The 13,887-nt window shown below is 43.6% G+C and overlaps 2 protein-coding genes across 3 annotated transcripts; both read left to right on the plus strand.

Annotated features, from left to right (window-relative positions):
* Positions 1 to 4,420: 4,420 nt before the first annotated feature.
* LOC117848248 (F-box/LRR-repeat protein 17) lies at positions 4,421 to 9,883 on the plus strand. 2 transcript variants are annotated; one of them, XR_011897918.1, is made up of 11 exons: positions 4,421 to 5,246; positions 6,399 to 6,500; positions 6,842 to 6,986; positions 7,072 to 7,256; positions 7,376 to 7,480; positions 7,589 to 7,686; positions 7,790 to 8,028; positions 8,128 to 8,194; positions 8,323 to 8,507; positions 8,600 to 8,747; positions 9,752 to 9,883. XR_011897918.1 is itself a non-coding variant. In XM_034729583.2 (10 exons), the coding sequence occupies exons 1-10, from the start codon at positions 4,606 to 4,608 to the stop codon at positions 8,660 to 8,662; spliced, it is 1,830 nt and encodes a 609-aa protein (XP_034585474.1). In that variant the 5' UTR covers positions 4,421 to 4,605; the 3' UTR covers positions 8,663 to 8,920. The 2 variants fall into 2 exon arrangements, 1 of the variants encoding a protein (XP_034585474.1); XM_034729583.2 differs by lacking the exon at positions 9,752 to 9,883 and having other exon boundaries at positions 8,600 to 8,920.
* LOC117848249 (putative uridine kinase C227.14) lies at positions 9,059 to 13,525 on the plus strand. The gene is made up of 12 exons (XM_034729585.2): positions 9,059 to 9,350; positions 9,752 to 9,885; positions 9,965 to 10,008; positions 10,821 to 10,898; positions 11,485 to 11,674; positions 11,750 to 11,780; positions 11,858 to 11,916; positions 11,995 to 12,068; positions 12,477 to 12,563; positions 12,726 to 12,787; positions 12,888 to 12,916; positions 13,187 to 13,525. Exons 1-12 carry the CDS (start codon positions 9,245 to 9,247, stop codon positions 13,277 to 13,279), a joined length of 987 nt encoding a protein of 328 aa, XP_034585476.1. The 5' UTR covers positions 9,059 to 9,244; the 3' UTR covers positions 13,280 to 13,525.
* Positions 13,526 to 13,887: the final 362 nt, after the last annotated feature.

Consider the following 13,887-nt stretch of genomic DNA (forward strand, 5'->3'; position numbering starts at 1 on the left):
GTGCATGCACTCTATTTTCATCAGAATATATATTTAATCACCATTAGCTTCTGTTATTGCATTTCATATGTATGATATTGCTGCTGATTATCGTTTATATCTTTTTGAAACAAATGTCTTCTCATCGGTTAGAGGCCTCTGGTACTAGTGAGAGCACCAACAACAATTCGTCGCAAACACCAAATAGAAGGGCACCAGTCTGGGAGTATTATGAGCCGAAATTGGTCGAGATAGATGGTGTCCTAAAAGCAATTAAGATAGATGGTGTCCTAAAAGCAATTTGCAAGTATTATGGAATAAAGTTGACTATGAACAGGAAATCATGTACAAACAGCTTTCAAACTCACATTGCAGAGTATTGCCCCAAAGTCCCTAGTGATGATAGGAACAAATTTGTCGCTACAATGAAGAAAAAGCATGTAGATGGTTCATTCACCTTTAATCAGCAGAGAAGTCGTGACTTGATGATTGCATGGTGTGTTAAAGCTGATGTAGCATTCAATAAGTTTAATGATGAAGGCTTTGAGCCTTGGATGGAGTCATTGCAACCTGCATTTAGCTGCATAGGGTGACAAATGATTCGTAATGAATGTTATTTGGTGATCAAGACAGCTTGTGATCTTCTGCAAATAACAAGGCAGCTTGTGATCTTCTGTAAGAAAGCGGAAAGCGTGACATGTTATTTGGTGGTGAGCATCTTCTTGTTATATGTTGTGCTCATATACTCAACATTCTTATCCAAGATGGTATGAACATTTCTAGTGCTGTGATAGAGTTGATAAGAGACCTGATTAGGCCCATTAACTCATCACCATCGCGCATCCAGGATTTCAATGAGATAGCTCAAAGGGAATGTCTTGCTGGAAAGGCTGGTTTAGTCTTTGATGTTCCTAACCATTGGAACTCAACCCATGCCATGATTATAGAGGCAGTAAAGTATAAGATTGTCTTGAAGCGATATGCTAAAGCAAATCAACAACCATTTCCAACTGAAGATGAGTTTAGAAAAGTTGAGTCCATTGGTGAGTTCCTTGGAGTTTTTGAAGAAACTACCAGGACGTTCTCAGCTAATAGATATGCTACTTCCCACATGTTCCTGGATAATGTGCTTTGTATCCACCAAACTCTAAATAGTCCAAAATGGCACAAGGATCGGGTTATCACAGATTTGGCAAAAGCAACGGAGAGGAAATCTGATAAGTATTGGGATGGAAATTACAATATGGTCCTTGTTATTTGCAGCATACTTGATCCAAGAACAAAAGTTGACTTCCTACACTTCTTTTATGAGAAGGTATGCAGGAGCTTTATTGACATTGACTTGAGCAAAAATTGGACTAAAGAGTGACTTCGTAAGTATTTCAGAAAGTATGAAGATGTTATTAGACAAAATGATACAAATGTAGTATCATAAACTGGTGCGTCCAGGAGCATGGTGAACCATTCTCCAGTGCTAGCGCTTGAAAAAAGAAGACTGGAACAAGAATTTGCTAAATATAGGCATCAGAGGAGAGGGACTTGGATTGAAAAATCAGAACTTGATGCATATCTAGAAGAGCCACCAGTGAGGATAGATGAAAATTTTGAAATTTTGACTTGGTGAAAGACAAACTCCAACAAGTACCCTGTGCTGTCAACAATGGCATGCGATTTCTTAGCAATTCTACTCAGCACAGTTTCTTCTGAATCAACATTCAGCTTGAGTGGTCGGATTCTTAGTGACAGTCGAAGCTCAATGACGCTAGAAACTCTTGAAGCTTTGGTCTGCTGCAAAGATTGGTTGTATAAATATATCACTACTGAAGGTAATTTTTACTAATTGAGATTTCCTTAGTTCTTGTTTCAGTCGTATCTTTGCATCTGCACCCACCTGACATAATGATCCTTATCTGTGTGCACCCATCTTTTTGAATATTGCTTCATCTAATTCCTTTTCGATCATATAATTATCTGTCAATTAATTAGGAGTGATGCACTGCTACTGAAGAAGTGACATCCTAGTACCAAAAGTTCTTTTGTCAAGATGGATTGGATTTTTGGATTTGTGTTAATGAGTTTGTAAATTCCCACCATAATCACCTTGACTAGGTGTATAATCACAACCCTTAATTACTGTGTGCATGATTCTTATTGTAAATTTATCCTTAGCAGTACAAATTTGGTACATGTAGTATTATATTATGTTCTCACGTTGAACCCACGGTTTACCCGCATAAAATGGGGCGGGGAGGGGCGGGTTAATTAAATGGCATTTTTGGGTAGGGGCGGGTCCGCGTCGATTCCTGTTAATTGCGATGAGGGGTGGGTCCACCCCCATTAGCAGGCCTAGCTCGAGGTGCGCCCCGTTTGCCCTCCTCCCCATTGGCATGGGGAGCGGCAGGGAAGGGTACCTACCCCAGGGTCATTGGAGGCCCGAGGCAGCATGCAAGGCGTGCCCGAGGCCGTCGCAAGGGGCAGCCTTGCCTCTAGATGGGCCAAGCTTGGGCGCGGCAGCTAAAGCTTAGAATCCACAACCAAAAAATAGGAAAAAAGTACCAAATCATCCACTGCATGATCCAAAAGGTAATATTTGGACATTTGTATTTATTTCCTAATTTCTAGTACAATATCATGCTATTTTTGAATTTTATTGTATTAAAGTGGCTTTTTGTAGGTCAAGAAGTGGTTCAAATCAGCTTGAGCTCGTTCCTATGCTTAGTGAGCAAAAAATTGCTCTGGTGAAGGCAAAAGTCAAAAGGAAAAGGAAGCAACCGGAGCAATCATTTGACAGTCGAGCAATATGCACAAGAAGCAAAAAATGGGAAGACCCAGCTAGCCCTACAATGAGCACAAGAAGTAGAAGAAGAAGACTTAGCTTATGATTAGCGTATGCCTTTCTTTTGAATCAAATTTAATGTATCTGAACCTATTGTAATGTTGACTTGGTTGTGTATCCGTGAACTTGATTGTAAGGTAAGCATATGAGCCTAATGTACTATTTGAACCTATCACCTTTTTTGCACCGTTCATGCTGAAATCCAATGTACCGTTTAAATTATGTGTACCGTATGGGACATGCAATATATTACTAGAACCGGAACGTGACTGCTTGGAATTCATCATATTCCACTAGATAAAATAAGGGGCAAAAATGTCTTTTCGAGTCAGACTTAATATCAAAGGTAACATAAGTGCCAAGAAAGGAAACAATGAAAAAATTAGGTATCAATTGGGGAAGACAAAAATTTTCAATACCATATAGGAACCAAGTTTTTTTTTCCAATACTATATAGGAAATTATCTCAAAACTAATCCTATCACACCACCACACTTACCCGCAAGTTTGGCTCTTGCTCCTCGTTCTCCCATAGTCCCATGGCAAAATGCCTAATAAGCAGGATAGCATGGTACTTCGCAGGCAATCAAGGTACACGATACAAGGTATTCATACTTTTGGTTCAAAAAAGCTCATTTTGGATACATAGATTAGAAGTAAATCTGATTATCACGGATGTCTATACTTGAAACCACATTTTGGATAACTTGAGCTAACCACTTATTATGGCGCGGCCTATTCTGGGTGTACATGCTATTCATTTCGATTGATTTTGATGCTGCCATCTCTTATTAGGGTTGCCATCCACAATGGTAACATTAATTTAGATTTGGTGCGAAACAATTGATTACGCTATCATGAGAAAATATTTGAGCACTTCTACTTCGATCATGATATTAATAGTATTTAGAGTGAAACCCTCAACTACTTGATAAGAAATATTCGATACCCTGTAATGCCCCTCCTTCCGGATCAATAGAGAACTAGCCCAATGTGGACGTATTTCCTTCCATGAAAAAAAGAAAATGACCAGTGTAAGAATAGGAGGCACAAAAATAGTTTGTGGTTTACACAAAATGACATCGAATAAGAACTACTCTATCTGTCCCAAATTACTATTCGTTTTGACTTTTCTAGATATATAGTTTTTGACATACACCTAGTAATTTAGGATGGAGAAAGTACAAAAGAAGATATACCTGCAATGGAATTCTTTCAACAACCTCCACGGATACTATACTTACCATGTTGGTACAGTGCGCGTACCGTGTGTACGCCCAGCATTCTGGAAAAAGGAACGCCGCCATGACCAGCCCAACCTCTCAGGAGTCAAGTCCTCGACACGCTACAAGTCCAGCTCCATTGCTGGCTGGCTGGCTGCCACACGAGAGCTAGGTCCATGATGGCTCACCAACCTTCCAAAACCCTCTCACCTCTCAGGCACTCTCTCAGCCAACTCAGCACAAAGCCCTCCCCTGCCGCCAGCGCGGTGGACCGCGTCCACGGGCGGCCCGTGCACCCGCCCCGCCCGACCACGAAAACGAAACCAACCGGAGCCCGCCGGCGCGAAAACTCCAAAAAGGAAAAAAAAAGGGAGAGCCAAGGGAGCGAAAGGAACTCGCGCGCAGGAGGAAATGGCGCCAAGCTCGCGCGCGCCAATCTCCCGCCTTCTTCTCCCTCTATTTCCCCACCCCGCGCTCCTCCGCCCCCCCAATCCTCCCAGTCCCCCCCATCCAACCCTACCCTAGCCTACCTCGGCTCAGCCACCAGCGCCAGATCTGCCTACCCCCATGGCCTCCGACGCCTCCGCCCCCGTCCCCGTCCCCGCCGCCGCCGCAGCCGTGCCCAAGCGCCGCGGCAGCTACAACTGCGGCCGGTGCGGGCTCCCCAAGAAGGGCCACGTCTGCTCCGTCCCCGGGGCCGGCGGCAAGGCGGGGGAGGCCCCCCCGCCGCCGCCGCCGCAGCAGCAGCAGAACAAGCCCCGGCGCGCTCTGCAGTTCGACGACCCGGCGGCGGAGGGGGAGGCGGAGGCGGTGGTGGTGGTGCTGGACGCGGCGCCGGTAGCGATGGCGGCGGCGCCGCTGCTCCCGCCTCCGCCGGCGGCGGCGGGGAGGAAGAGGCCGAGGGTGGAGGCGGCGGCGGCGGTGGACGTGGAGGGGGAAGGGGAGGAGGCGGCGGACTCGGACTCTGGGTGGGTCGAGCTCGGCGCGGGGCGGCGCGCGCCCGGGGAGGTGGTGCTGGAGGTGCTGCGTCGGATGGCCCCCCGCGGCGTGGCGGCGGCGGCCGGGGTCAGCCGCGGCTGGCGGGAGTGCGCGCGACGCGTGTGGCGAGGGGCCGAGGAGGTCCGGCTCCGCGCCGCCTCCGTCAGGCCCGTCGGCGCGCTCATGGCGCGGTGCCCGTCGCTGGCGAGGCTCGTGCTCCGAATGGACAGGTGAGGAAACGGATGACCAACACGAACGATGACACTGACGGATCCGCCCGATCGGCGGCGCCTCCGAGATCGATGAGTTGATCTCCGGATGGTGCTCGCTATCCTGGATCGGGGCACATGACGGCATGGAACTTGATGCTGATAACCTTGCTCGATCGAAATGGGAGGGAGACTAACGAACGAACACGGAAATTCTCACTGAATTCACCTTAGCCTGACTGACTGAAGTAGTGGAAGTGGAATTGCTCAGTGTTCTACTGGGGTGGTTTCTGATTGCAGATGTGTGATCTGATCTGGTGCCGTGAGATCTCTCTAGATCCTTGATGGGTGCTTGGTTAGATTCTGAATACACATCGTGCAGCAAGATCAAGTCGTTAATGGAAATCTATCTATGCTTGCTGAGAGCGATCTAAGTATCGATCTGATCTGACTATATGAACTTCATTCTTGCTGGATGCGGTTTTCTTGGGGGAGTTTCTAATTCTAGCCATGGTGCTGTGAGATCCGGTTTGATCTGAGAGTAGGAAGCACAGATCTGTTAGCTCGTGTAGCTTTGATGCAGAATTAGTGCGTGGTTGATGCAGAAATGCCACTTGGCCTTTTGAGCAGCTAGGAAATAAGGCTGAAAAATCAGTAGTGACGGTAAAAGGGACCTGAATAGATTGTATGGCCAGGAGATGCAGAATTTAGTTTAGCATTAGGGACAATTTTCTTGATCTGGTGATTTAAGAGGAACTTTGCGGCTTTATGCAAATCAAGAGCATCATTTGGCAGATCTAGTATTCTATCTGTTAGGGTTGACCAAAATGCAGATGTGTGCCTGCTTGCTCGATTACAATTCAAGCAAAAGTGAAATCCTAACTTTGCTTTGGGCCTTTTGACAGTGAATAGGTAGTCTAGATCTAGTTCTTTTGGTGCTTGACTAAGCTTAGAAATTCTATGTTTCAGTCTCTTGATTGTGAGAGTTATGCTCTAACCAGTTGTTCTATGTTTCAGTCTCTTGATTGTGAGAGTTATGCTCTAAACCAGTTGTTCTATGTTTCAGTCTCTTGATTGTGAGAGTTATGCTCTAACCAGTTGTTCTATGTTTCAGTCTCTTGATTGTGAGAGTTATGCTCTAAACCAGTTGTTCTGTTTGTACATTTTTTGCAGCGATGTTGATGCCACAATGATCGCATGCGTGGCATTTTCCTGCCCTAATTTACAAACCCTGGATATTAGCATGGCTAATAGTGCAGTCAACAGGATATCTGGGTATGCTGAAAACTCCTGATACTAAATCTGTTTTGAGTTTCATCTTTCTATATATTTTGTTCTCTTGCACATAATTCTGTATGATTTGCACAGCTGCACCTTGAATGGAATATGAGAGTTTATGATTAGTATCTAGTATATACGCCTTTGCCGATGTGCAGTACCAAGCTTTGTGCTACTGCCTGGAGATATGTAATTTCAGAGTGTTGCTTCTTGTTGCTTTAAGTGTGTTTGCTGTTTATTGTCACCATAAGTCATCTGAAAAACCATCTGCATATCAGTAATGTTAAATTAACAGTTGAGGTTTGGGCGATCTAACTGACATGTGCTATTCTGTGCAGGGATGAGCTATCTAGGTTTGTTTCAGAGAAGCGATCGCTCTCAGTTCTTAAATTAGATGGCTGTAGCAGTCTCGGTTTTCTGAATATTAGCTCTTCAAGCCTTTCAACCCTTTGGCTATCAGGTCTTTGTTCCCTTACCAAAGCGGTAAGTAGAAGCACTCCTGCAATTATTGTCTGTGCAATTCTCTGATCTTATCTTGCATAAATTCATTGGGTTATTCACTTGTCAGGTCATGAACTGCCCTAATTTGAATGAGCTCTCACTGGACTTTCCCAAACAAAATAATGATTCTACCGATCTGGTTGCTCTAATGGATAGTCTGGGCCGGACCTGCCCAAACTTGAGAAACATGCACATCTCATCGATTCGCTTATGCAATGAAGCTGTGTTTGCTCTAGAGAGTGCTAATCTCAGGTACCCAAAGTTCTTAACATGTTGCCATGATCCTTGTTTTTTGAACCTATGATATATAGATCTTGATGTGACTCCAGTTTAATGACCTATTAATCCTTCTTTTTTTATCATTTCACCAGGGGCCTGTGCATGCTGTCTTTGGTTCTCGGTTCAAAAATAACAGATGCAGCTGTTGCATCTATTGTTCGTTCTTATGCAAGCTTGGAGTTGCTTGATTTAAGCGGGTAAGAACCAATGTTTGATGACCAAATGTTTGCACGACCAAACTGCTCATTTTGTATTCTGTTGGAAAGTTACTTCATGTATCTGATTTGGCATGCTTACATGTCCAGGTCTAGCATTACTGACAATGGGCTTGGGATGATCTGCAATGCATTCCCTAACACCCTAACCCGCCTCCTCATGGCTTTGTGCCCAAACATCACTTCATGTAAGCTTTCCACATAGCTGTGTTCTTTGGACTCAGTTATTTCAAAATTCATTATTTCAATGCTCGTAACAGCAAATATGCTAACTGTTCTCTGAATGTGCAGCTGGGGTCCAGGTGGCTGCAGCACAATTGCCACTCCTTCGACTCATGGACTGTGGCAGGAGCATATGTGCTAAACCCCAGCCTGAAGATGGGAGATCATACTTCGGCGATCTAACTGGGGGGATCAAATTCTGCTCTAAATTGCCTACCCAGAAAAAGCAGCAGCCTAGTTACCAGAAGCTGATCATAAAGCACAGCAGTCTGAAGAAACTCAGCCTCTGGGGCTGCTCAGCGATCGAGGTAATTGTCAAAAAGCTGTACATGATTGTTAATGCATCGTTGTTCTGGTTCATGCGTGTAGTAAAGCAGTGTGCTCATTACCACTTTCATGTGTGACAGGCCCTGTATGTGAATTGCCCGGAGCTGGTTGATCTGAACCTCAACTCCTGCACGAATCTCCACCCAGGTGCGTTCAGGATGTGATGCTCCCCTTGTTTCTTTCTTTCAGGGTTTTGAAATGCAGGCAGTAGCTGGTACAAGAAGTACCAATCAGCTGTACCAAGCATTGACATCCTTCTGAAAACCCTGTTTCAGAACGGCTCCTGATCCAGTGCCCGAAGCTGAAAGACGTGCACGTCAATGGGTGCCGTGACATGCTGATCGGCGCGATCAGGAACCAGGTCCTGAACGAGTTCGCGGCGGCAGAGCCCCGGCTGCCCTGCAAGCGGCTGGCGGATGGGTCGAAGCGCGTGCACGTCCCCCACTTCATGATAGAACAGGTAATTGTCACTCACTGCACTTGCAGAGACCCTCTGATCTGACCAAACCTTCAGCTAGAAATTCACCACCACTCTGTTTTTTCTGTCTGCAGTTGGAGGAGCAGGAGAAATGGGGCAGGCCGCGAAAGAGCCAGTGCACCGTTCACCTCACGTAGGTGGTTCAGCCAGCCGGCGATCCTCGCCGGCGGTCGTCTCCGTGGGAGAAGCAGCGTAGAGCAAGCCTCTGCCTCCCTAGACTTTGTATGTTCCATCTAGTGTGTATTCGTTGTTGTAGTACTATTATTCATGCTGTCGAATTCTCTCGCGTGTTAAACCTGTGGAGTCTGTAGAACAATAACTGTGTGCAAGCAGGCCCTGCTGTACTCTCAAACCATTTTGTCCATCCTGGACAATAATTGCTATGCTTTCCATCACCAGATTGCTTGCAATCCTGGCCTGTTTGTGTCTGAGCTAGAACAGATTTACAGTCAGGCCCTCCTAAACTGTGTTTTTTGTCAGAGTACGCGTCAGTCAATATGCTGCAAGCAAGAGGGCTAATCTGCACGGATTCAGTTCCTGCGGGAGCTTCGGTTTCTCTGTAATTGCGTTGCCAATCACCCTTCGATTCCGTCTAAAATAAAAAGAAAGGAAATTTCACACTCCGATTCGGTTTCGGCGGCGGCGCACCCTGCACGTCCTTATCAGTTGATCCTGCTAGATCGAGGGAGCCAGAGAAGGGAGGGAGCACCGGAGCAGCCATGGAGTTGCTGTCGAGTTCCATGGCGTCCACGGCGGCGCAGGCGCAGGTGCAGGAGCGGCTGCTCCGGCCGCCGTCGTGTTGCCGGCCTGGCCCTGGCGCGGCGGGTAAGAGATCTGTCGATCCCCGCCGCCATCTCTCTCGCTCCAATCCCCCTACTAGTAGGACTGTAGGGTAATTTTACTGCCTTCCGCAATCCGCCTCTGCTTCGACTTCATCCGAGGAATTTGCAAGTGTGGCCTGTGGGCTGGAATTGAACAGATTCGGAATTCCTGACATGCTGAATCCTGCAGCATTTCGACCTCTGATTTTATTGGGATTGCGTGATTGCGTCTCCTTTCTCCAAGTGCCCGTAGTACCTCCTAGCGTTCAATGCAAGTTTCTTGCTCCTAGTTGAATGTCTTCTCCTTGTGGAGTATTCCCCAAAGCTGAGCTCCGGCGCGCTTACCTTATCTTCTTTTGTGGTTGCGCCGCTTAGCTTAAAAGCATGATCTTGCTGCCTCTGCAGGCTTCGTGACTTGTAGGAGTTATGTTGTCAGAAGCAAACTGAAGATGAGGGCTGTGCCTCCAATCCGTGCCAGTTTCCAGCCTGCATTTCTTCAGCAGCCAAGCTTTCAAGACGCAAACATGAAGAAACGATATGTGAGCTGCTTTTTTTCGTCCTGTGTGCAGTTTGCTATCATGTTTGTTCATTATGCCTGACTCTAGCATTGCATTTCAGGTTCCTTGCTATCAGAGACAGAAAGCTCCACAGATCGAAGCCAGGTAAGCTGATTTTGTAATGGGGAAAAATGTTCATTGCCACTGCATTATTAGTCTACTTGTTTACTAACGTACAATGGTGGCCCTGGCCTTGCACTTTTCTTGGTGCTCTGGGGGTTTCGCTAGATGTTGTGTGAAAATCGTTCTCTCATTAGTCATTACTAATTCAGCTATAACACTAGTCATTTACGATGAAATATTGGACCACTCCAGGTGAACTGGGAAAATTTGTCGCAGCATGAAATAAAACTTAGGATTGTTAGTTTACCATTGTCTTCTGCACAATAGCATAAGTGATTCTAACTTTTGTCACAGTAGTTCAGTATCCTATTAGTTGACGGAATAGCCTCCTCACTTTTGAGTTGGTAATGCCATATTTCACCCATGTTCCTGTAGCGAATTTGATCATTTTGTTTCGATGCAGAAATTCCCAGAAGAATATGCTGAATAGCTGACTTTTCAGAAGAAGTGATATTTATAAAATGCTAGAAAATTAGCTGATGCTATGAAAAATAAATAAATGGTTTCTTTATTTTTTTTCATCAGCCCCTGCAAATTTATTCTTTTCTTTTGGACCAGTGATTCAAACTGGATCATATCTAGCAGACTAGCAATGCTTTGGACATGTCTCTGTTTCCATGATAAGCTTGCAAATTGTTTCTTGTCATTAGTTTCTTTGGTTAGGCCTGTTTTGGGGAAACTTGTCTTAAGGATTATATCGCCAATTGCTTGATCTTCTCAACTTTGATCATTAGTAGGTGAACTATACTCTTCGGTAATTAGCATACTGATCTATGTTGATTCTAAACTTGAAGGTCGATGGAGGAGGTATATGACACTTTGGCTGAACACCTTCTTTCTGTCTTGAAGAATATTGAACACCTTGACTCAAAGTAAGCCTTTTCCTATTGGTGCTGTTTTGGGACATTAATTATCAGGCAATCATGTTCTTCTATCGCAAATGTGCAACGATCAAAGCTGGTTTATGCTGTTGGTTTTGAATGTATTGGACATGTTAGTTCTTGAACATCGTCAGCCGACTTTATAATCTATTTACTATTCGCTCTTGATTTTTTTTGGGAAAATAATAAATAAGTTACAAACAAGCAATGGCTTCTGTGGTCCAACCTTTTTTTTTGGTCAGGAATAGTAAACTGTTAATTTACTTCCAATAGAATTTTATAGCCTTTTTCTGTCAGAGATCCTTCAGTCACCTAGCTTGGGAACAAATAGATCTGTTTAGCATAAGAAGAACATTAAAATAATACATTTATTTAATGGCTATTTAAAGCATAGAAAGGAGCTTTCTCATCATAGATTTTTTTGGGTCTTTTCTTTTTTTCTTTCTTATCTTTTCACCCAGTGCTACATTTGGAAATTGACATGTTAATGAATTTTTAGACATTGCTTGCGCATTTTATTAAGAAATTTTCTTTATTAATATTCTGCTAAACCACATGATTCTACCTCTCTTGGCAGATACATTGTTGGTCTAGCTGGCCCACCTGGTGCAGGCAAGTCCACAGTTGCCTCTGAAGTTGTTCGACGTGTTAATATGCTTTGGTCCCATGCAAAGGGCAGTGGAGCACTGCTTCCTACCGAGGAAATTGCTGCAATGCTTCCAATGGATGGTTTCCACCTTTATCGTGCACAGCTTGATGCAATGGAGGTTTGTTATCTTTTAGGTAACCCATGCCTGAATTTCAGTTGCTTTCTCAAATTGTTAACACTCTTGTGCCTGCAGAATCCAAAAGAAGCACATGCAAGAAGAGGAGGTGTGTAATGTTCTCTGTTTGGTCGTTTCATTGAACTTTATTTACATAAATACTAACATTATAGTTATTAATTTTAGCTCCGTGGACATTCAATCCATCACTTTTTCTGAAATGTCTACAGACCCTAAGAACAGAGGTATCTACCAACATCCTGCAATATGAGTTCTTGAGTGCACATAGTATTTGGTCTGATCCTTAACATCTTGCTTTGTAGGGTTCAGTTTATGCTCCATCATTTGATCATGGTGTTGGTGACCCAGTTGAGAACGACATATTTGTAAAGCCACAGTAAGTTAACTTCACAGACTCAAATGTGCACTCTGCTTGAGCTGTTCATACATTTGGTCAAAGGTGCTGGACACACTTTTCTAAAATATTTTCGATCAACTTAATATTAGCATCTCCTAACATTGGAGTTTATGCAATAGCCATTCTTTATCACATGATCATATTAACTACTGCTAATTTCCCATTTTACTCATGAATGGTTACGCTAAGCTCCTTGTTGTAGTTTTCTTCCCCCTGTTCCTGTGTATAGCTTCCTGTCAGATTGTACCCTGTCTGTCATGTTAATTCTTCCATGTGTAATGGCTGCATTCCTGCTGTCCTGCATAAAACCCGTCTTCCTTAAATGCTCCAGTTACTTTAAGTACAGGTGTTACACATGCTGGTTGCTAATTACCATGATTTTGGCAGGCACAAAATAGTGATTGTAGAAGGGAATTATCTATTATTGGAAGAAGATGTCTGGAGGGAAATTAGAGGCTTGTTTGACGAGAAATGGTGAGTATGCAGGATAAGTCGCACTAATACATTTCTTTTTTATCTCCCTTCGCCATCTCAAAGAAGAAGAAACAGTATTTTAGACTTTGGAATGAAAAATAGTGGATTCTAATGGCCAAAATTACGTTCTTATGTTCATTGACATTTTTTTTATACTCTTAGGTTCATTGACATTGACATTGATGTCTCCATGCAAAGAGTGCTCAAGAGACATATAGCAACAGGTCCGCCTTATTGCTTGCCGTTTCCTCCTTACCATTCCAGTATTTCCAGCTGGATTTTATTATGCATCCTATTCATTTTTTGTTTCGTTTCTCTTGCCAGGAAAAGAGCCAGATGTAGCAGCATGGCGGGTAATTTTCTTTCACATGAACCATTTGTCCTAACCACACGTACATGCATACATGAATTCAAATAAAACCTCACTGCAGTTCCTTTCAAGAAGGCTGTCTTACGTCCTTTGAACTTTTTCTTTATTTTGACTTCTGTCACCATTTGCCTGGAATTGCACGGTCATATGGTTTTTCCAGAAAAGATGTAAACACTGATACACTATCAATTTTGTCCATGCACAGTTTCTGTATATTGTTAGTTCTTATTGTCTTATTTGTCTTGTGAATCAGATCTCATACAACGACCGGCCGAATGCAGAGCTTATCATGGAATCAAGAAAGGATGCTGATCTTGTAATCAGATCGGTGGACTTCTCAAGCTAGACTCCATTTCTTTGATAGGAAATAGGATTATGGCTCTAGTAATGTTGAGATGAAGGCACCAATAGGTTCTTTCCGTGGAGAATGGAAATTCTTGTACATATAAATAAGCTGAATGTTCATTTCCAACTTTCCATGGTGATTATGTGCATGCAATAAGATATTCCTTCATGATGTACAGTCGAAGGATTATTGAATAATTTATTTGGCATTCTTTTTAACAGAACCACTCTTCAAATTTATGTCCAATATCATTTTGTTATCCTTTTATAAGAGAATGAGTTCTGTTATTGCATTGAATGAGCGAAATGTCCAGAATTACAGGCCTAAGCTAGTCACTCATCATTTCAAAATTTAACATCCGTGTTTCCACTTTATGTTTTAATTCCACCTGGGAGTAAAAATGCTTGTAGATATTAATGTTCTAATAAAATAAAACGAGGGGTAAATATTCGTTAAAATTTTAGTTTACAAATGACCATTGTTCTGAAAGTTATATTCGCAATTCCATGGTGAACACTCCATGTACAAAACATGCTGTAACCTTGGGAGACAAGTTACCAGTAGTCCATCAAAAGATGCTGCATCGATTTTCGGCAGAAAAAAAGAAT

This window comes from Setaria viridis, chromosome 3, assembly GCF_005286985.2.
Source record: "Setaria viridis chromosome 3, Setaria_viridis_v4.0, whole genome shotgun sequence".
In the NCBI taxonomy this organism is placed as follows: Eukaryota; Viridiplantae; Streptophyta; class Magnoliopsida; order Poales; family Poaceae; genus Setaria; species Setaria viridis.

Coding starts and splice junctions, on each gene's coding strand:
- LOC117848248 (XM_034729583.2), top strand. CDS start 4,606: ATGGCCTCCGACGCCTCCGCCCCCGTCCCCGTCCCCGCCGCCGCCGCA. Junction 8,029..8,127: donor GGGGCTGCTCAGCGATCGAG/GTAATTGTCAAA, acceptor CATGTGTGACAG/GCCCTGTATGTGAATTGCCC. Junction 8,508..8,599: donor CCCACTTCATGATAGAACAG/GTAATTGTCACT, acceptor TTCTGTCTGCAG/TTGGAGGAGCAGGAGAAATG.
- LOC117848249 (XM_034729585.2), top strand. CDS start 9,245: ATGGAGTTGCTGTCGAGTTCCATGGCGTCCACGGCGGCGCAGGCGCAG. Junction 9,351..9,751: donor GCCTGGCCCTGGCGCGGCGG/GTAAGAGATCTG, acceptor CTGCCTCTGCAG/GCTTCGTGACTTGTAGGAGT. Junction 9,886..9,964: donor CAAACATGAAGAAACGATAT/GTGAGCTGCTTT, acceptor ATTGCATTTCAG/GTTCCTTGCTATCAGAGACA.